Here is a 22,068-nt window from a genome sequence, read left to right as displayed (position 1 = left end):
AATATGATTTGAAAATATTTTCCTCCTGTTATGATGTGCAGTTTGCAAATTCGGGCCAAGCTGACCAGCCACTGGGATGGATGGAGACCCGATAAAGAAGTTTCCACAGTATCATCAAAGGGCAAGTCCCTGCGCTCCCAGCATCCTCCACGTGGATCACTCCTGGGTGGTTTACATAACTGTCTGAATGTTCTGGGCTCTGCATCTTCAGTCTTGGCCGTGCTGCTGGCTGTGTGACTTTTGGAAAATTTATCAACCTCACTGTGCCTCATTTTTCATGCCTGCCAAAATGGATGCTCTCACAAAGTTTGCCATGAGAAATAACCAAACAGAAATCTTCTCCTGAGCACATGGTACTATACAAATTCTTAATAACGACAAAGGTTTTAATAATTATCACTGCTGCCTCAACTTTTATAGTTACCTTCTAAAATTTTGTTTTATTTGTTTCTTAACTTTCTTTTTTAAAATAATTTCAAACTTACAGAAAAGGTGCAAGAATAGTACAAAGAGCTCCTTTCTGCTCTTTAACCAGATTCATTAATACTTGACATTTTGCTGTGTTAGCTTTATCATTCTCTCTATACACACAAATTTTTTTTTCTGAACCATTTGAGAGTAGGTTGCAAATATGCCCATTTGCCTCATAACACTTCAGGTTGTATTTCCTAAGAACAAGAATATTCTCTGTTATATCAACATTGATACAATAACTTAAACTATTGAAATTTCATATTGCAATTTTTTATAGCAATCCCCCAGCCCCACCCCAGGGTCCCGTCCAGTATAATATATGCATTTAGTTGTCATGTATAGTTAGTTACATTTTAATTACTGTTTTAAGATGATGCTTATTTTTCTCTGATTATGAAAATAACATATGCTCAAGGTAAAAAATTTAGAAAGTAAAGAGTAAATGACACAGTTACCTTCTGAGGTTTTACTAAAAGGGCTGCGATCTCCGAGGTGACCACATTAACAATAGTAGTTATGTCATCTTGGAAACGGTCGGAAAAACGAGTCCTCCGAAAATTGTCCCGTTTGTCCATGTTATGTACATACTGGGCCATGCTTTTCACCTACAGAGGGGGTGGCGGAAATGTCAAGATGGAAATTGGTGACCTGCTTGTACACTCTGGAAAGGGGAAAAGGCTGGAAGAAAAGCTCATTAACAATGGACTTTCTAACACTTGATCTGCGCTGGTGGTTGCCCAAGCAGGCTCTGGACCAACACACGCTCCTGGCACACAAATGGTTACCATGACGGCAGGAGGTGGGCAGGGTGTCCTCTTCTTGACCCTAAGTCAGGGGGCTTCCTTCTTGCTGCTGACAAAGCCAGGGAGCTTAATTCTTTAGCTACAGCATCATAAGCCTCCTCTTCTCTCAACTGCCCAGGTCCGGGAAGGCAGACTGAGACTGGGCTCCCACAGCCACTTAGGCGTCAATCATAGCACACAACACAGGACATGAAAAGGAACTGATTACGATACTGTTTTTGATGTGAAATGAAGTCATTTCTGTCCCTGAAACTACAGTAAAGAGAAGAGGGAGAAATGTTCCTTTAATCTTGAGTTTCAAGTTGACATAGGGAGCACAGTTTTTTTAAAAACAATTCTACAGTATGCTAGCTGGAAACGTAACCACTACTTAGAACATTGCCTCTAGGAGAAATTACGTTTTGAGTTCTATAAGACTAACATAATGCATATAAAATATATACACATATATTATAACATATACCTTGTATATAATATATATACATATATATTATAAAATACCTTGTATATCATATAGATATACATATGTAATATGTATATCTATATTACATATATTTTTAAAATAAAAATCTATGTGTTAATGGGTGATTGCCTGTGTTATGACCAGGTCACCAGCTCAATGCCTACCACAATTTTAAATCTAGATCATGCTTATTTTTTGGACTTCTTCCTGGGGCCAGGAGATTGGTGGGTCAATACAGCTTCCTCTGAGACAGTCTGAGGTTGCCTCTTGTCCTTGCTGGAAGTTGCTTAGAGCTATCAGGAACAGTCTGACGGGAAAGACTGGGAGCTCTTGTGGTTGGGTGCCTACCCTCTGAGGTCATTTTTATGACCGCGTCCAGGCTAACCAGAGAGTCACTGCAAAAAGAAATGGCCCTGGAAGTTAAACCACCCACATTTGCATGAAGGTGACCCCCTAGGTCAGGGCTGGAAGAAGAGGGGACAAAGACAGCTGTATGGGAAAAACGACCTCCACTCCCAAGAGTGAGATGGGAGAAATTTTATGCACTAATATAGATTTCTAAGAATGCAGCACTGGCGATTTTCATTACCACTGAGACAAACAGATAAAAAACAAAGAGAAGGTAAAACAAGAAGAGAAAAATAGACTGATAGGTTTTATGTGTTTCGTGTTTTAAGATAATGCCATGGCCGGCATGGGGAAGACCTAAGAACATAAAATCCTGAAGCCCAGTGCAAGAACCATGATTTCTCTTTGCTGTTGAGTCCTTCTTGGTTCAGGACACACGGATGGTCTGTACCCTATAGAGTCTCATATGCTTGGTGGAAGGACCTGAATGAGGAGTGGAAACTGGAACCCATTTTTGTCTGACAAAAGTGTCTTTCTTGCTATGCTCCTAACAAAGGACCTAGGAAGACAAGACCTCTTTGTTTTGGGCTACCCCAATCCTGATTCTCCGCTGGCTAACCCACCCCAGCATCAGGCTTTTGGAACTCACTGTTGTATTTGGCTCCTGCCTGCTGAGTTTGGCCATCCAACAACCAAATAAATAATTCTCACAATACCTTACTTCCAACTAATGGCCTCTTTCCAGACTGTCAGCAACTTGCCAACCACTGTGTCCTTTGGATCTCCAGAGAGGAACATCCAGTAGAAATACTGTGGATGCTTGGCCCATTATTTGTAGGGTGGGGTAAGGCAGGAAAAGTTTTCCCCCATATTGGCCTCTGTGGCCCATTCAAAGCAGGGTTACCTCTAAAGAACCACTTGGTGCAGAACTTCACATCCTGAGTAAACTAGGTCACCCATTTACCTCTGGGTCCCCAAAGCCTGGCTCAGCAGTTTCTAGAAGCACAGAGATTTATTCATTAGCAAGTGTGAAATTCACCCAAGGATTGTGTTCAACAGCTCTAATGCCAGAGTGGTTGTTCATTAGCGCTTAGACATTAACACAACTGAAGGGTGTTCAACAGCCCAGGTTGTTGGCTAAGCCCAAGGAGGCTGTAGTTTCTTTCTCTTCAAGCTTCTTGGGAAAAAACTGTTTTGGTTTTTAAATAACTTCCTGGCATCCATAAGGCAAAGGCACAAACAACGTGTGGAGGACTGGGCGCCCAGTCTGAGTCTGAGATCAGTTTCCTTGCAAAGTTCTGGTTGGGGCTGACAGTTTCCATTCACCTCCGCCCCAGCCCCTGGGTCCATTTCTTGCCCTTCTCTGTCTATCCCTGAACCTTGAGAAGCTGATCTTTATGGACTATGTCATTCAGGACTCCTTGTCCTTGGGCTTCTAGTGGGAGTTGGCCAATGGGAGGCACCGCAGGGCTCAGTGAGCAGGAGAATAGAGAGGTCTGGGTGTTTATCCACTCCCTGGCCCTCATCCCTGCCACAGTGTGGTTCTGGCAGGAGCTACATTTCTCTAAGACTCCAGCTCCTGTGATGTGGCGCCTCTTCTCTGCCTCAGCTGTCTCCCGGCCCCAGTTACACTGCTCCCTACCTTTGCTTCTTTAGAGCTAGGATAAAGGCTTCCGGCACTTGCTACTCCCCGGGTGCCTCACCAACCGTTATCTGCTCTTGTAACCTTGCGTACACCCTGGGCAGAGGCCCTTTGATAAATGTTTTTCAGTTAACCCCTTTGAGTAATGCCAACGCTGTCCTGCCAGGACCCTGACAGACTTAGGTTAGCACCTGCAGAGCCCTGGGTAACCAGTGTCTTGTGTGACCTGCACGTTCACCAACCCCCTCCTTGTGCTCAGATCAGCAAGAGGTTTCTTTTCAACTACCTCATCTGTTGACCACAAGGGACTTCTAGTGGTAAGGAGAGCTATCAGCTCTAGCTTTTGCTTTCTCTTCTGGGCCCACCGAGACCTAGTAAATAAATGTGGAAGATCAAAAGCAATTTTCACCTTTCCCATGGCTCCTAGTTCCTTGCAATTAAGGGCAGAGAAGTGGTACTGACAAAGCTTTAGGCAGACTTAGAAACTCCTTGTTATGGCCTCCGCCTTTCCTCCAAACCCATCTGTAAATTGGGGATGACAGAAAACTCCCGCCTTAAAGGAGATAATTCTTAAAATGGTGCCAGACGTGTACATACTAAGATGCTCAATACACTTTAGATGTTCTAATTTCTCCTTCTGCAGGGACGCCAGCTGTTACTTGGATTATATGAAGGACAGAGTCATCGTTACACCTGCAGAGAATGCAAACTTGCCTTCAAAGGAGAGCTCTAGGATGCCATGTGGAGCCACTCAGGCCTAGCAATGCTGAGTTCCTTCTGATTGGGAACGTGATAATACTAGTAGCACTGCATTAAAGTTGACTTCTGAATACAAAGGTTTTGCATGTTGTTAGTATGTCAGGCTAAGACAATGTTTTATAACTTTGAGCTTCCAAGGAGAGGCAGAGGAAAAGAGCCTGGATTTACAAGTTGTGGAATTCACGCTCCGCCCTCACTGGATTAGAGGGCTGGGCAAACCCCCACTGAGCAATGCGGATAACTCCTCAGGGTGGTTATCACACACAGCTTTACCGAGGTTTCAAGGATGCATTAACGGTTCCCTAGAGCTGCTACTGGAACCCTCAGGTAGCAGTCTGAGAACCACCATCCTAGGGGCTTGGTTATCCAGTCTAACAACTGTAGTGCTTATAATATATAACTATTAAATAAGATCTAAAAGTGATTAGGTGAAGTGTGTGTGCATATGTGTGTGAGTAAATGACATAAAACATCTTCAAATTGGGATACTGCTTCCCTTTGGGACTTTATGAGATTCTATAATACCAAACTGAGTTTTTGCTCGTCTTTTTTTTTATTTGCAATTTGACAGATGAACTCAGTTTAGGATTCTTTGTCAGAATTATCTATAGATGGGTTATGCCCCAAGTGAATCTTCCCTAAACTTGGTGGTGGGAGGCATGGGTAAGTAGAAGCAGGATGTACGGGGCAGGAAGTGTTGGTTTTGATACTTCTCATGCCTCAAGAACGAGTTTTGTGTGTGTGTGTGTGTGTGTGTGTGAGGAAGATCAGCCCTGAGCTAACATCTGCCAATCCTCCTCTTTTTGCTGAGGAAGACTGGCCCTGAGCTAACATCCGTGCCGATCTTCCTCCACTTTATGTGGGACGCTGCCACAACATGGCCTGACAAGTGGTGCGTTGGTGCGCGCCCGGGATCCGAACCCGGGCTGCCAGCAGCGGAGCGCGTGCACTTAACCCCTACCACGGGGCCGGCCCCAAGAAAGAGTTTTACGACCAGTCCATTTCCTCCCAGAGCATAGAGCTCATGTCTCACTGTTAATGCTATTGTCCCAAGACTTGTGAGCTGCAGCCTCCCATCTTAATCAGCTTGGCTTTTAGAATGCAAATCCTGGTGATGGCAGGGTACAAATTTGGAAAGACCCCTAGCTCTGTTTAGGTCTCACAGAGCAGAGGTGGTGTGGACTGGTGGATCTTCAGTGTGCTTAGAAGTCAGTTAGGAAGACAGGTAAATGCACACTGCTGGCTTCCACTCCTTCTCATTGCATTCAGTAGTTCCAGGAAGGGTCTCAAGAATCGGCTTTATTTTTACTAAGCACCCCCAGGTGATTCTGTTGCAGGGATTTGAGACTGTGCTTTGAAAAGACAGCTCTCCAGCAAAACCTTTCTCAAACTAGGGGTCGAAACTTGGTGAAACTCTAAGGATTTGAAAGCTGGCTGAGTTTCTGTGGCATTGGCCTGACTTCTTTAATCTTATTGCACATCACTCCCATTTCCTCCCCAGTGTGTGTTTTATATTTGTTTCCTTGGACCTCGTTGTTCTCAATGTCCTATTGTTCAGTATTTTTCCCTTTTCCGTGGCTTGAACTTGCACAGATAAGCCAGGGCCCAGGTGGAAATCCTATCATCTCTCTCTCTCTTCCAAAAAAAAATTATTCACTTAATGTCACAGAGGAAAAACCCAGTAAATATAAAGCTAACTCTATTACTAAATCTCAATCCACTCCTTATCCTCTGGATTGTTTGTATGTGCATTTTCTTGTAGTTGGTGTCTGTTTTTATACCTTTTTTCACTTAACATCATATCACAACACATCTCCATTTATCAACGGTGACAAAATGCTTATTGTGGCTTTATGGTAAAATCCTTTCACTTCCAGTAATAATTAAACAAAAAAGAAGTATTATTCTCTCTGTTTTAAAATTAAGGCATATGATTGTACCTTTTGATTTTATGCTAGAGATCAGATAGAAGTTGAAGGTGAACAGTTTGAGTTTCATTTTTTTTCCCCAAGAAATATTAGTTGGTGCTTATATGATGCCAAGCTGTGTTCTGGGCTAGTGAGAGGATAGTGAAGAAGATAGACCCAAATCCTAGAAACCTAATAGGCAAGACAGAAAAACATTTATAAACTGTGATAAGTGCTAGGAAGAAAATAGAGTGTTTAAAAAGAGAACAACGGAGTGGAAGACATATTACAGCACAGGTGGTCAGAAAAGGCCTCTCGGAGGTCGTGACGTTAAAGTTAAAACCCAAAGAGAAGCACCCAAAAAGTGTGTTCATGGGGAGATGAAAGGTGGGGAGGGTTATAAACCAATGTTACTGCAATAAACAAAAAAAAAAAAAAAAAAAAAAAAGGTGGGGAGGGGGCTAGAATCTGAAAAAGGCTTTGAAGCCGAAAAGGCCTTGGCATCATCAAAGACCCCAAATGGGAACAATGTGGCTGAATGAGGCGGGAATACGGCATGAGATGAGGTTAGAGATGAAGGTAAACAGAATCATACAAGGGCTTTTTACGCCATGATAAAATTTTGTACTTTATTTCCAGTACCCTGAAAGTCACTGAAGGGCTTTAAAGAAGAGAGTGACCTTATCTTGTTTAATATGGGCGGCCCTGTGCAGAATGGATGGGCTGAGGGCAGAAATGAACGCAGGTGGGGGAAAGAGGAGGCTACGGCAAGAGGCACATGTGAGATGACAGTGGCTTGGCCAGGTGGGGAGCAGTGAAAATGGTGAGAAGCAACAGGCTGGAGGTAGATTTTCAAGGTAGAGTCAACAAGATTTGGCAGAATATGGATGGAGGGGTGAGGGGGAGTTAGGTTCCAAGGAATGATCCCAGGTTTTCAGCAGGAGCAACTCAGTGGATAAAATGTCAGCTCCTGATACGGGAAACTTTACTGCTTTTCTGCAATGTGCTTTTCATGCCCTAGTGAGCATAGATGTAAACATGTAAGAATCTCACCAGAAGCTCAAAGAAGAACCAGGCGTACTTGAAGACTGTCTCTCTCACCATCCCGGTGCTGACCACCATCTGCAGGGCAAGCTCCTCGTGGAAATGCTGCACAACAACCACAAAAACCAGACTATGACGGCAAGTGCTTTACACACCAACACCTCTTTCCTTTTTTACCAGCTGTAATAGCTTGTTAGTTACTAACACATGTGTCCAAGATGTCCTAGACCACAGGTGGATGGTCAGTGCTGAAATAACCTAAGACTGGAGGGCATTTTAGGCAGGTAGGAGAAGGCCGCTGGTGGTATGGTACAGGAGAGCTGGGTTTGAAGGGATGGCCTCAGCATGGAGTGACGCCGATTCTGGGGTAGCAGTCAGACCTGGGACTGTCTGTTACTGTCAGATTCTGCTGCAAACCCTCTGTGTGACCACGTGCAAGCCATTCCTCTCTTTGCCCTCAGTTTTCTCATCCATAAACTCATCCATCAAGTTGTTTGACACCAGTGGCTCCTGAACGTGAATGTGCATCAGAATCCCTTCGAACGCTCGTGAAGAAACAGACAGCGGGCCCCACCCCTAGAGTTTTGGATTCAGATTAAGTCTGGGGCAGGGCCTGAGAACCTGCATTTCTAGCAAGTTCCCAGGTGATGCTGACACTGCTGGTCTGGGGACCACAATTAGAGAATCACTATCTAGATGGTATCTAAATGCCCTTCCAGATTGGACGATTCTTGTTTTTATATCCACGATGGCTTTGTGGGAAACGTGATGGGTTGGCTTATGAGTAGATCCTCTGCCTTAAAAGGAGTAGTGGTAGTGGCCTGAACTCACAACTTCTAAATTGCTAGGTCCCAGGAACAGATACTTGTAAGTTCCTCAGCTCCACTTTACGTCTACGCTTCCCTTTAAGTCATCTGACTGCCTGACAGCAAATGTGGCAGACGGTGACTTTAGTGCCTTTTGTATCTTTCCCATTCCCTAGTATATCTGGCTACTTGTTAATGTTCTTGACAACAGTTTTGATGGGGAAGTTCAAGACTAAAGGTGGGGTGCCCAGCTCATCTCAGTTTGCCTGGCCTGTGTTGGTCTTAAAATGGAAAATCCTGCATCGCAGGGATGCCCTCAGTCCTGGGCAAACTGGGATTGTTGGTCACCCTAACTAACATAAAAAACGATGTCAGGGCATTTCTATGGATTTCATTCATCTAATGACCACAAAACCTAGAACAAATACAGACGAACTAATTTTTTATTGTTCTGTGGATAAGAAAGCTAAAACTACTTGAACACCCTAATATCATACCCTAGGGTACTAGCTTATGTGGTAGTTAAGTTTTAAATTCAACACCTAAAGCAAAAATTGATTACAGCAAAGATTGCCCTTGACAAACCTTTAAATTACCCACAATGTACAGTATGCATGCAACCCAACTTACTAATTCTTATGAACTTCAAAATTTGAGAGTTACTCAGCTGAACTAAAAGGGACAAATGGAAAATCTATGTGCAGGTGTCTGGATATTCTGACTATTTACATCCAAAGCCAGTTAATGGTGTTGAACAGAGCATGCCAGTGTTTCAGCTTGTCAGATGTGCCACTTCCCTCTGCCAGGTGAGCCAAACCTCTATAACCTTAACACACGTTAACACACATGTCTGCTGATGTGAGACTTAAGTGAAGCCCCTCCATCTGGGACAGGTATGAGGCTGAGTGTTAATCTAGCAGGTCATCTCAGCGTGCACACGATGTAACTCGGCTACACCCAGATCTTCCCGCTGTAAGAAAGACATGCTCCACTAGCTTCAAAGGTAACCTCTGGAAAATAGGTCAGTTTGCCTGCCAGAGTCTTATGGCAAGAAGAGATTAGAGGAGGCTAAGCTGCTTCTTAGAGTAATTTATGCTGCTTACTGGGCAACATTATTACAAGAACACCTTGCTCTGGAGGTTATAGAAAATAGCTAAGCAGTTAAACCTTGTTTGCTGAGTTATTAAAGAAACACACTGGCTAAACCTCCCTCCGAAATGAAATGATTCCCTTCTGGTGATGAACATGACCAGAAACAAAGTCAAAACAAGGTAATGGCAGAACCAAACATGACTGTGCCCAGAAGAAATCAGGCCCTGCCTTAAGGAAGGCAGGCAGGAGGCAAATCATGGTTTTTAAGAAGGAAAATGGTACTTGTAACCAGTCACTGCAAAGCCCAATGCTAAGTTTTAGAGTAACTGAAAAATTTATTCTCAGCACTTAGCCATATCTTCTTTCATTTCTTCTTTTATAATTAACTCCCGGTACCTTTCCCCAGACATACAGTGCCCAGATTACTGCAAAGTCTGCAGGGCAGGGTTGGCAGGGCCTCCCCACACATGGTCCTTCCCCCACCTACTCCGAAGCAATCCGGGCTCCGGCTCATTCCCTCCTTGCCTTTTTAATAAACATTTCCCTGTGGTGTCAGCTGTTGTAAATGGCTTCCTCTGTTACCCTTCCAATCAGCATATTTACATTTTAATAGGGGTCTTGAAAGACACTCAAGACGTTAACTTAAGTAGCTCCTATAATGGTGCAACTCTTGGGTGCCTGGCAGAGGAGAAGACTTGTGACAGACAGCTCCTTTTCCTTCCATCCCTTAGACCACACAGGCTGTGATTACAATTGGAGAATTTTAATATAAGGAGTTCTGGTGAGCAGTTTAACAGCTTGTAAAGTCTCTGAACTCATAGGTAAGGCTGATTAGAAAGAATTACGAGGAAGTATTTCATGTGACTTGATATACTATTGGAATAAATGATACCTAATTATTGCCATTTACTTTTGTTGAGGATGAACTGTCCCCAGCTCACCTTCTACTAAATAAGAAGCTAATAGAGTGGTTCTCAAAGTGTGGTCCCCGGACCAGGATCAGCTGGGAACGTCTTAGAAATGCAAATTCTTGGGCCCCACTTCAGATCTATTGAATCAGAAACTCTGGGGGTGGGGTCTGGCAATCAGTTTTAACAAGCCACCCAGGTACTCTTGATGCACAGTAAATTTGGAGAACCACTAATTAATAGGTAATTAGGTGGTCAAAAAATGGAGAATAAGAGACAGGCTGCAAATGTGTGTGTGTGTGTGTGTGTGTGTGTCTATTAGGAGGACGGGAACAAGGCAGGAGAGCACTTTGATGGTGGCTATTTTCAATTACAGTGAGAGGGCATGGGCAAGTTATCCTCACCCTGCCCTGCTCAGTACCTTTTTGCTGGCTGGCCTTGGGGCTGCGGTTGAACTTGGAACATCGTTATTGCCAGAGCAATAGTAAGACATCCGGTTGCAGTTGCGATCAGGAATCTGAAATAGACAAACCATGACTCAACAGTCCGCTGACAGTGGTCCATTGGAATGATGAGCCAGCAGTCCGGAAATCAGAACCTCAGAATTCATTTTAAATGTATTTCTTATTTTTTTCTGGTTACAAAGGTAAAACAATTGCCATAAATAAATATAAAACAAAGAAAAGTAGGTAACTTTTCACTTAATTCCATTTGCTCCTGAGATAATCACTGTTAACAGTTTGGTGTGTAGTAACCTATAGTTAAAACCCAGTTAAGTACCAAGGAGGTGCTGAATAGTCCCTTCAACATTCTAAGAGTCTCTGACTTATTGGGAGAGCAGGAAAAAATGTGTGGAAACAGTGCCTCTTTGTGGGTTAGTATGGTACTGAACCTAGTCTCCTAAACACTGTATTTAAGAGATTGTCAAAAACCACTTCTGAAAGGAAGGATTATACTCTGTTCTTTTAGTTGGACAAAATTTTCTCCCCTTGCTACAAAATAATTGGACAATTCTTAACCCAGTCTACATAGAAATTTAATATTTTGTCTTATTAAAGGAAACTGTAACGATCAAGGTTGTCAACGATAATTACAGACCACTTCTCCCCTGGGCAACCAGAAAACGATACTGCTTAAAGGGACCTTAGATATGAGGTTGAACCATGGTGTGCTGGAAAGTCGTTAACAACCAGCTCTCGGGAGGAGGGGCTGATTTGGAGCATTTGTCAATTTCTGTGCTGTAAATGCTTCCATCATGGCTGATCTCAAGTTAACATGACGTCACTGAACACAGTGTTGGGAAGCGATGTGCAGTAGCAAACCATTATATAGTATTTTCACCATATAGATACATTAGACATAACCTTAAGAACACAGATAATAGTAAAATGTAGTAAAATAATTAGGAAAGGATGAGGTTTAAGTACTACCTTTCTAAAGTGGAATAATTTTAGATTTATGGACAAGTTGCAAAGGCGGTACAGAGAGTTCTTATGTACCCTTCACCCAGCTCCCCTTAATGTCAATATCTTACGTAACTACCGTGCATTTGTCAAAACTGAGAAATTAACATTGGCACATTATTATTAACCAAACCACAGACTATTCAGATTTCATCAGTGTTTCCACTAATGTCCTGTTTAAGTTCCAAGATACAATCTAGGATACCACGTTGCATTTAGATTATCTTTGTCTTTAATACAACTTATTTGTTAGTTTATATAATTTAATTTTTAATAATGTCTGTGTTTAATAACTGATTCAAAAAATTCCTGAAAATTTTAATAGTCAGCTCTCAGAAACTGGTGTGAGCCAGCTCTAGCACATCCCTGGTTGATTGTGTAAATCAAAAAGGTGAGAATATCAACAATTTCATATGTGCAACTGATCATCAATATCTCTAAGAGTGGACCCACAGATGACACTTAAGTTCATCCAAGGTCCAGACCCTCTACGGAGGCCGGGAACTGGCTTGTCTATGACCACACAGCTGGTGATGTCAGAGCCAAGACCCAACCCTGGTCTCCAGACTCCATTTCTCACAACATACTATCTCAAGAGGGTGGACTTTGTAAGGGAAACTATGTCAAAACCTAGAGAGTTTGATTTATCCTAACCAGGGGAAATAATATTACTCTAAAAGCTTAGCTACCCTGAGGCCACAGATAACTGGAAAGAAAATTCAGACTAAGAATTCATGGTAGCTTTGTGAAAAAAATCCACTGAGTTATACACTTTAAAAGGGTGAACTTAATAGTATGTGAATTATATCATAATTAAAAAAATTTTTTCAAATGAGAGACATCCTACAAAATACCTGACCAGTACTCCTCAAAACTGTCAAGGTCATCAAAAAGAAGGAAAGTCTAAGAACCTGTCAAAGCCAAGAGGAGCTTAAGGAGATATGACTAGAAAATATAGTGTGGGATCCTGGATGGGATCCTGGAACAGAGAAGGGACATTAGGGAAAAACTGAGGAAATTTGAATAAAATATAAACTTATAGTTGATAATATATCAATATTGGTCCATTAATGGTGACAAATGTATCATTCTACAGTAAGATGTTAATAACAGGGAAACTGGCTATGGAACATACAAAAACTTTCTGTACTATATTCACAATAATTCTATAAATCTAAAACCGTTATAAAATAAAAAGTTTATCAAGAAAAAGCAAAGAATTCACGGCAGGAAAAACAATCTAGGGCAATCACCAACTCTCTCAGGATCTTAGTTTCTATTTATAAAATCTGGCTTTGCTCCTTAGGATTATTATACGGGAAAATCAATCTATGGATGTTAAATTAATGTAAAAGGCAGATATTAAAAAACAAAACAAAATAAAAAACAACCTTTCTAGGCATCAAAAAAAAAAAAAAGTTAAAGCTAAATTTTTTTCCGTGAAAATAAAATTCACGGTATTCACTGACTCCATGCGGTGAAACCAGCTACGCTCTAAACACTTCCTACCGAGTTAACCGACTCTGAGCAGATCCTCAAATGCCAGCCTTGCCTCTGCATCTTTCAGAATGGTCTCAATCACTTCAAAAGGAAAGAACATTAATAACTCTAACGCTGAGCATTAAAGCATTTGACCAACACAGTGGGCACCAGCAGTGGGTGATTTTGTGTTGTTTTTCCAGGTGTTAGTTAAAAATAAAAAAGCCTGCATCACTTTCCAGGGTTTGACATCTTCCCTACCTTTGAAGACATGATGTTGTTAACTTCCTCGTCTGCTGCAGAATGTGTCCCCGCGAGGTCTGGGTTACTGCTGCTCATCACCCGGGCCTGCAGCAGCTTTGAACTCACAGCAGCAGCAGACGTGCGTCCATACGTGTGGTAGCGAGGGTCAGGCAGAGCGACGGGGCCACCTGCTCCCACCAGGTACAGATACGTGAACAGAAAGAGGATCAGAGTCACTTACTGGGCTTGAGAAGTAACTGAAGAGGCATGTGGTAGATAGGGGAATGAAATCCCACTAGATTAAGTCTTGGAATTAGGGTCTTCTCAAATGCCTAGGGGAGGCCCGGGAGGCAATGTTTTGGGGGTAGGTAGATAGGGTGTAAGGCAGTAGGCAGAGGTGAGGACTGTGGAAAACTGGAAGCATATGCCTCATCCAAAGGCAGGGGCTACTACTCAGCTCCAGCCTATTATTGCCAGGGGGAAACAGCCCCCAGGGTTGCCAGAGCTTCTGATTTCTCAAGACAAGCTGGAAATGTGGATATTTTTAATATATTAATATTTATATGATGGGAACTTTTTAAGTCATGCAATAAAGTTCTGTAAGATTTGAGAATCCAAGGAATCATCTGAACTTTATGAGGATAAGTATATACCATATATCAACGTTCTTCACCTTTAAGTATTTACATGTCTTCAAAAGTTATTATGTGAGTATAAGATATTACCAGTATTTTAAAAAACTCAATCGAAATTACAGATTTACTTGAAATGAGGCTGCATGGACTAATAAAAATGCCAAGTGTCTTCATTAGGGCCTGGAATTTTGTGAACTTGTTGATGCTACTTTTTATATCGTGCTGACCAGAAGTTCTGGTTGATTATTACCTATGTAAATAATTAAGAAGAGTGGAGAAACGGATTATTATTATTTCAAAAGTTTAGTTTGGGGGAAATGAGAAAAGGGATTCACTTTTTCATAATGAAAAGATTAGGAATCACTGCTATCAAAGATCTATTATTTTCCTTATCATTATTATCCTAGAATCCTGTTGTCACTCCTTCATCTTTTAAAAAAGAGATCCTCAACTGAATCAGAAGTCACCAACTGGGTAAAGACCAGTGAAGGATTATCAAACAGGAAGAAAAAATAAGTGCTCAGAGCATAAAGAAAGGGAGGGAGTCAGGAAGAAAGCAAGAGAGAAAAATCTAGAAATAAACTTTTAATTTCAGTATTCATGTAAGTTTTGTGTCATTCTGAAAAACGAAAGTTAACTTTCGGGCTTTTTATGTTATTTTGAATTACGTGGCGGCGGGGCGGGGTGGGGTGAGAGCGCTCTGCCCACCAGACTCCCACGCTCGGGGCACCGCTACCTGACTTGGGCAGGTCCCTCTGCAGCTCCGGCAGGCGGAAGACATAGTGCACGTAGGAGGCCAGCAGGCAGTTCCTCCCGTGCTGGTCCTTGCCGAGGTCCTTGCTGTTGTGCAGACTGTTGGCGATGGCCACCACCGACTCGAAGGCAAACTGGGAGAAGTTGGCTGAGGAAGCAAGAGAAAAATGGGCGGCCCCACAGTCAGTCCTTAATGAACCTGAGGTAGAATGTTCTCCAGGGCAGTGACAAGGAGTCCTGACCACTGACCAACAGAACCAGGCTGGTCAAGATGATGGCCTGGGGCTGGGTGAGTTGTTTTAGTAAGCTCCAGCATGCTGGCTCTGCTCATGGCAAAGGACTCTACATTTCTTCCTTCATCTTCCTCCTCCCACCAGCGCCCGGCAAAGCCATGAGATAGTCCAGACATCCTCCCCTTTCTAAACCATGCTGTAAACTGGTGCTACTCAGTGGGGTCTGCACCGACGTTATCACCCAGGAGCTTGTTAGAAATGCAGAATCTCAGACCCCACCCCAGACCTCCTGAGTCAGCATCTGCATTTTAACAAGATGCCCAGGTGATTCATGCATACTGTGGTTTGAGACGCTTGTTGCACAACACAGATTCTTGGTGTATGGACTAATCTAAAAACGAGGGGCTGGCCCAGTGGTGTAGTGGTGAAGTTCGTGTGCTCTGCTTTGGCGGCCTGTGATTTGCAGGTTTGGATCCCGGGCACAGACCTACACATGGCTCATCAAGCCATGCTGTGGCGGCAACTCACGTACAAAATAGAGGAAGATTGGCACAGATGTTAGCTCAGGGACAATCTTCCTCAAGCAAAAAGAGGAAGATTAGCGACAGATGTTTGCTCAGGGCCAATCTTCCTCATAAAAAAACAAAACAAAAAAATAAATAAAACAAACACCTATGTGAATTATGTCATTCCCCGCAGTGGACCAGTGCAAACGACTGATTTACTGACACACTGTCTTGCTCTGGAGCTCCCGCCCTCCACAGTTTGGCTCCACACTACGTATTCAACCTTGTACCCTTTTCTGCTCAAATTCAGTTTCCCTTAAAATGAGGCACTGATCTTGTTGTCCCCATCACGTGTCTGCTCTTTCTCACTTCTGTGATTTTGCTTACGCTGTTGTCCTCATTTAAAAAGCCCTCCTTGATCCTACCCACAAAATCACACCAGCCCTTCGATGCTTGGCACAATCCCATCTCCTCCACGAAGCCTCTGACACCACTCAGTGCAGGGCTTAAACAAAACCAAATCACGTGATTCTTTGGCTGTTTCTGGTGGTACATCCTGTCTCTCTGAGCAGGCTGGAAGCCCTTCTGGGGCAAAGTGCATTTCTCATTCTTTCTTGTCTCCCCACTGTGCCTTTCATAGTGCCTGACACAGATAGGTTCTGAATGAATGCTTGGAGACCAGAGGCCTCCACCTATTCTGCGTGTCCCAACACCCCATCATCCCCACATGACAAGGTGGCAACTTGCTATGGAGAAGAGGCTCAAATTGTGTGAGTGAACATGTTGTCTAGTGAGCAAGTCTATATGAAATGGCTGGAGCACACAAGGCAGAATGCCACATATGTGGGGGCACAGAAAGAAATCTAGGGAGGGTCAAGGTCACAGCGCTGTAGGAATCCAGCTGGAGCGGTGACAGCTACGCGTGTGAAATGTTAGCTTACAACATAGGATGTCTGATCTGTGGAACCACAAAGATGCATCCCCAGATGTAATCCCTTCAAACCAGGGATTAAGAAGACACGCTCTTCCCTGGCTCTGAAAGCCTACAGTTCAGCAAGCACCCTCCACTACCATCAGCAATTTACTCATATTGCACAGCCCAACTGTGTTATTGACTTCTTTCCTGCTACACTCATGCCTTTTTTGGTTCTCTGCTTTTGCCATGCTCATTTCACTGTCCCCATTTTGGCTGCTTTCCCTCAACCCCTCCTTCAAGGCTATCTCAAACACCATCTTGTTTCTGGGGGCCTCCTTCATCCTCCCAGATGGATGTTTTCAGGCACTCTCCCCAACCTGTAATATTTAGCTGTGTCCTTTTGAGGACTTGCATCCTGTGCTGCTTGCTCTTTGCTATATTGTAAGTCTTCTGAGGTCAGATATGCTCTCGATTATTGCAAAGCTTACAACTCTTAGCACAGTACTGGGAGCACAGATGGTACCCAAAAAACCTCTGCCGGACTGGCGAGCACAGGATAATATAAGCCCAGTTCAAAACACTGTCAAACAAAGATGCTCTACAGCATTCAGTCTCCCCCTGCAGGAGTCAGGAGAACCACTGGTCCCACGTCTTACACGACATTATTTCCAAAGGAACTCTTACACAATGTATTTCGTGTTAATTTGCTAAAAGTCAGCATTTAAAATATAGTGTGAGAGAGAAAATAGATGAGTGGTTGCCAGGGACTGAGGAGAGGGGTGAGTGGGGAGTGACCGCCATGAGGTTTCATTTGGGGCTGATGAAAATGTTCGGGAATTAGACAGTATGACAGTTGCACCACCTTGTGAATATACTAAAAACCACTGAACTGTACACGTCAGTGAATTGTAAGGTATGTGCATTATATCTCAATGAAAAAAGTGATCACACTGAATTTCAATTTAGAGCGTCCCTTTCTTTCCATGTAATGTGGGTTATCTTACTTCTTTAAAACATTATATTTCCTTGTTGGTCAAGAAAACAGAAATATCTTAGAGGTAAAATAAATCCATCAATTACTGAGAATGGAATTTTAAAGATTGCCTCTAAGCATTTTATAAATCTATTTTAAAAATTATAATTTTGAGCATCCTGTTTTAATGTTTTTTTTTTTTTTTTAACATCCAGAGAGTCTCAAAAAAATAGCACTGGACTTGGCCTCCCTTGGACTCACATCATCAACAGAAAGGAAGATCTCGTCCCTGCTCCACAGAGTTCTGGACAATCCTGTTTCACAAAACAAGGCACCGCCTGCCTCCTCCTCCTTGCAGCCCCACGGGGCTCCTACCTGTCTGGCCCGCGATGACCATGGGCTGCACGGACAGCTGGAAGAGCTTGTCCAGCACCAGGTGCAGGAAGAGCACCAGGGGCTCCAGGCGGGAGGAGTTCAGGCAGATGATGCTGAGCTTCAGCTCGTGCTCCAGCGCCGTCTCGCTGATCTTCTGATCCAGCACGCGGATGGGGAAGGTCACCTGGCTCTCCAGGCAGTGGCAGAGGGTGAAGAACTTCTCCAGGTGGTTGTCCTGGGAAGGCAGACGGCAGGCCTCATGGGTCCTATCCCATCAGTGTCCCCGGTGGATTCATCAACACAATCAACCAGCTCTTTACAGGCAGAACCTCTTAGCCAGGGTTTCAGACAAGAAGTTCTAAGGTATGGATGTTTCAGACCAAGGTGTGAACTGCTCCGTACAGCAGCGCACTCAGACTAGAACCTCTCAGTAATTATTAACCAAAGGAAAAATAATTTGGACTCTGAGATGTTCTGTAAACTGAGGCAAGCAGACCAAGTAAAGACCCTGCCAAGAGAGGGGTCTAAATAGAGGCAAAATGCAGACAGTGGCAGGAAAAGGAGGGAAAGAAGAACCGCAGGAAAAAAAAAAGCTGGAGAAATGGCAGAATTACAGAGGGAAGCGAGACAGCAGCAGGAAAATGTTTCAAATGAAGTCTCTTCACACAATTTCTCAGCCAACAGTGCAGGCACTGGGTTCCCACACTTGGGTGCTCAACATTTTCATAAGGTCTTTCCATTTAAACAACAAATAAAACCTGAACAGGCTTGTAAGTCTCCACAAAGAGCTAAAGGCTGTTTTTGTTTTACCCATGCACAAAGATTTTCATTGATCTTTCATTAGACCGTCCTTATAGGAGTCTCTGCAGCACCCCAGTCTCCATTCTTAGCCTTCTGGCTCTGTGTGAGGTGGACCTCGATGTTCCTTACCTGGGTGTGAACGGAAGAAACAGCTTGCACTTCAATGTTAAACACTCCCTTATGTCCTTCAGCCCACTTAATGGGAGGATTCTGTAATGGGACTTTCTGTGTTAAAGAAAAAAAAATTAGCAATTCAATCCCCTTTTCTGATTAACAAGCAGAGCAAAGCAACTTGACCATAAATGTCAGGTTATACAAATATAAAACTCCCCGGAACACTAATATAACCGGGCTTGGAGTTAGGAGCCGTAGGTTCAAGTTCAGCTCTGCACCAAACCAGTTATTTTTACTTTGACAAGTCAATCAAACTCTCTGGGCCTTCCTTTTCTTATGCTGAAAGGGGCGGTTTGAACTGGGTGATCTGTCTTGAAGCTCCCATCCAGCACTGATAATCCTTGATTCTAGGAACTGAAACAAAGTAATATCCCAGTGATCTCCCCATTTATCAGGAATGTCAGGACAAAGCATAGAATATCTTCATAAGCCATGAAATTTTAATGCTTTTGAGTGCTTGCGGTTACTTTCCCTTTTAACAAAATGTTTCCAAGTAGCAGTCCTGCTAGACTTCTGCTTTAATTACTCAAAATGACTCTTTTATACCATTTATATGTCAATAGCTCTGTAGTCCTTAGAGACTATTTCTTGCCTTAAATTCCCATCAGAATTGTCTCCCTCTAGAGACATCATACAGTGTTGAGTGAGGAGGGCCTAGCCTGATCCAGCCAGGTGAGTGTGGGTTTGCATCTCTTGCATTTTAACGGAAGGAAGCATGCTGTATTTGCAAGGGTAGGAGGTGTGCACAGGGTGGGGACCTTTGGAACTATCTAAGACAGAGTCACAAACTGGGGCCTAGAGCTGGATCCAGCCCATAGATGAGTTCTGTTTGGCCCAGTGTTGGAAACTTCTGAATTAGTTGCCAACATTGGAAAGTAAAAAAATTTCACATGAAAGCCTGCTTTTCTAACTTCTTTTGAGAACTGGAAGATATGAAGACATTAGATTTGCATCCCAGCAAGGCCCCGATCTACAGAGTGGAGGAGTGGCTATGACCTTTGAGGGGCAGACAATCTCCACCGTGAACAAATTCCACCAGGACTCAGCACTCATTATGTTACTTGCCGGACTCCTGGGGGCTCTGGAGTCTGCCATCTATGATCTAAAGTAGCACTGTGCACTAGAAATACTACGTAAGCCATATATGTCATTTAAAATTTTCTAGTACCCACATTTGAAAAATTAAAAAGGAACTTGTGATAATAATTTTAATACTATATTTCATTTAACCCAAGATAGCCAGTGATTATTGTTTCAAAATGTAATTAATGTAAAAAATTATGAATGAGATGTCTTACATTCTTTTTTCCCTACTAAGTCTTTGAAACACGGTTTGTATTTCATACTTCCAGCACATCTTGTTTGGACCAGCCACATTTTCGCAGGCACACGTGACTAGTGGTGACTGTTCTAATCAGTGTGGGTCTGAAGGATATTAGGAGAAGCTGAGGGCATATCTATAAAGATAGCTTAGGACAAGTAGGAAAAAGGAACTAATATTAGGAACTTAATTTAAGTATTGAGTTTGTGGCGTGACATACCTTATCTCATTTGATGTTCAAAGCAACCTTACAAGGAGGTCTGGGCTCTGTTTCATCTTTGAGACTCAGAGAGGGTAAGAAATTCACCTATGTTTAGACAACTAGGGAGTGGCAGAATCTGGATTTTGGATCAGGATTTGTTTGTCTCAAAAACCCAGATTTGTTCTGCAGCATTAAGAAGATAATTGGGCGTCTAGGAAATTAGAACGTGCAGCTTGATGATACAAAGGTGGTTTTGAGGGCTTCATCGAGGGTCTGCGTCTAAATCATAAAGAGTAATCAGCGAATGTCTGTGAACATACTCAAGCTGATCCCCGGTGATTTTGAGGAGAGGAGTTTTGGTCTAAAGCCAGGTACATACCTGTGGCCCAGGGCAAAGGAAGCTTCTCTTTCCAGGGAAAAAAGGGAAATATGAGAAAAATGGAATAGCCTGGGGATGGGGGATGTGTAGTCAAAGCAGGGAAGAAAGGTCACTGTAAAAGATCAAAATTCAAATTCCTGGGAAATTCTTCAACTTGCAAATTGCAAGGAAAACAAAAGAGGTGAAGAGGGATCTATAGATTAAGAGTCTTAAAAGACATGTTAACCAACAGCAATGTGTGGACCTCATATGGATCCTGATTCAAACAAAGAACTGTACAAAGAATATGACATTAATGAGATAACGGGAAATTTGATCATTGACTGGATATTTGAAGATATTAAGAAATTATTATTAATTTTTAAGGTATGACAATGGTATTGTGATGGTTAAAAAAACAGCCCTTATCTTTTCAGATACATACTAAAATATTTATAAATGAAATGATATGATGTCTGGGATTTGCGTCAAAATAACAGTTATTGATGTAACCCTATGCTACCAGACTGAGCAGCATGAGAGCTGGTGCTGGTGTGGTCAGAACAGAGAACCTCTGGGCTCCCTTTAAATGGGTGTGTTGCAGCAGAGTGGATGGACCAGAGACAGTGCAGGAAACAGGAGGAGGGAAAGACTATTGACACTGGGATCTTTAGAGGGATGAAAGCCCCACCATCCACCTGGGGATAGTAACAACTGACCCAGAGGAGAAACTGACGGAATCTGGTGCGGGAACCTTTTAATAAGGATTGGTGCTGAGAGCAGTTGTTATCACAAATGGGCTCTATTTGCCTCCCCTTTTGTAATACATTATTTTGTGAATCCCTTTGTTGTAGATAATGCAAGGTAATGCTGCCTCAAGCGCAGGTTGCATTTACCAAATATTCTGAATTGGCGATGTCTAAATGAATGAGGTTTCATGGCCAGTTATTTCTCCCATCCTATCAGAACAATGTGCTCTCAGAAAATGCCATGTGCTGAAAGATGACTGCTCCCCAAAACATGCTGAGCATCCTCGGTCACATTTAAGGGAATGGAAAGTCGATCTGATAAGGTGGTCCAAGACCCCGGCTGGACAGGAAATAGCTGACGGCCAGCTTGCTGGTTACCTCTGCAGAATGCATGGAGTAGTTGAGCGGCAGCTTTTCCAAGGCAACTGGGAGACAGTAGGATCCAGTTTGAAGACGTTCATTTAAGAGAATTGGCAGCCACTGAAACAGATGATGCAAAGAATAAAGTGGTATTTTATTATAGCATATAATTCTGGCAATTTATCTGCTCAAAATAATCAAATACAACTAAATGATGATTAGATATTGACCAGGGCTCTTTTTGGCAGTAATTTCTGTCAAGTTCTTTGCATGTTAAATTC

At 42.9% G+C, this 22,068-nt stretch overlaps 1 protein-coding gene across 3 annotated transcripts in view; it reads right to left on the bottom strand.

The window, feature by feature from the left end:
- Nucleotides 1-22,068, bottom strand: part of DOCK8 (dedicator of cytokinesis 8) — a 203,806-nt gene that overhangs the window by 56,414 nt on the left and 125,324 nt on the right. For 2 of the 3 annotated variants that reach the window (XM_058565710.1, XM_058565712.1), the window contains 8 exons: nucleotides 21,806-21,907; nucleotides 18,753-18,848; nucleotides 17,823-18,057; nucleotides 14,803-14,967; nucleotides 13,450-13,619; nucleotides 10,668-10,763; nucleotides 7,450-7,545; nucleotides 930-1,079 (listed from right to left, as the gene is read on the bottom strand). In XM_058565710.1, coding sequence (XP_058421693.1) covers nucleotides 930-1,079; nucleotides 7,450-7,545; nucleotides 10,668-10,763; nucleotides 13,450-13,619; nucleotides 14,803-14,967; nucleotides 17,823-18,057; nucleotides 18,753-18,848; nucleotides 21,806-21,907 — 1,110 coding nt within the window. The remainder of the gene's footprint in view (nucleotides 1-929; nucleotides 1,080-7,449; nucleotides 7,546-10,667; nucleotides 10,764-13,449; nucleotides 13,620-14,802; nucleotides 14,968-17,822; nucleotides 18,058-18,752; nucleotides 18,849-21,805; nucleotides 21,908-22,068) is intronic. The other variant, XM_058565711.1, reaches the window with a different exon arrangement.

Source organism: Diceros bicornis, chromosome 22 (assembly GCF_020826845.1).
Source record: "Diceros bicornis minor isolate mBicDic1 chromosome 22, mDicBic1.mat.cur, whole genome shotgun sequence".
Taxonomy (NCBI): Eukaryota; Metazoa; Chordata; class Mammalia; order Perissodactyla; family Rhinocerotidae; genus Diceros; species Diceros bicornis.
Note: the sequence above shows the minus strand (reverse complement) of the source record. Positions and strands in the feature narration are given on the sequence as shown.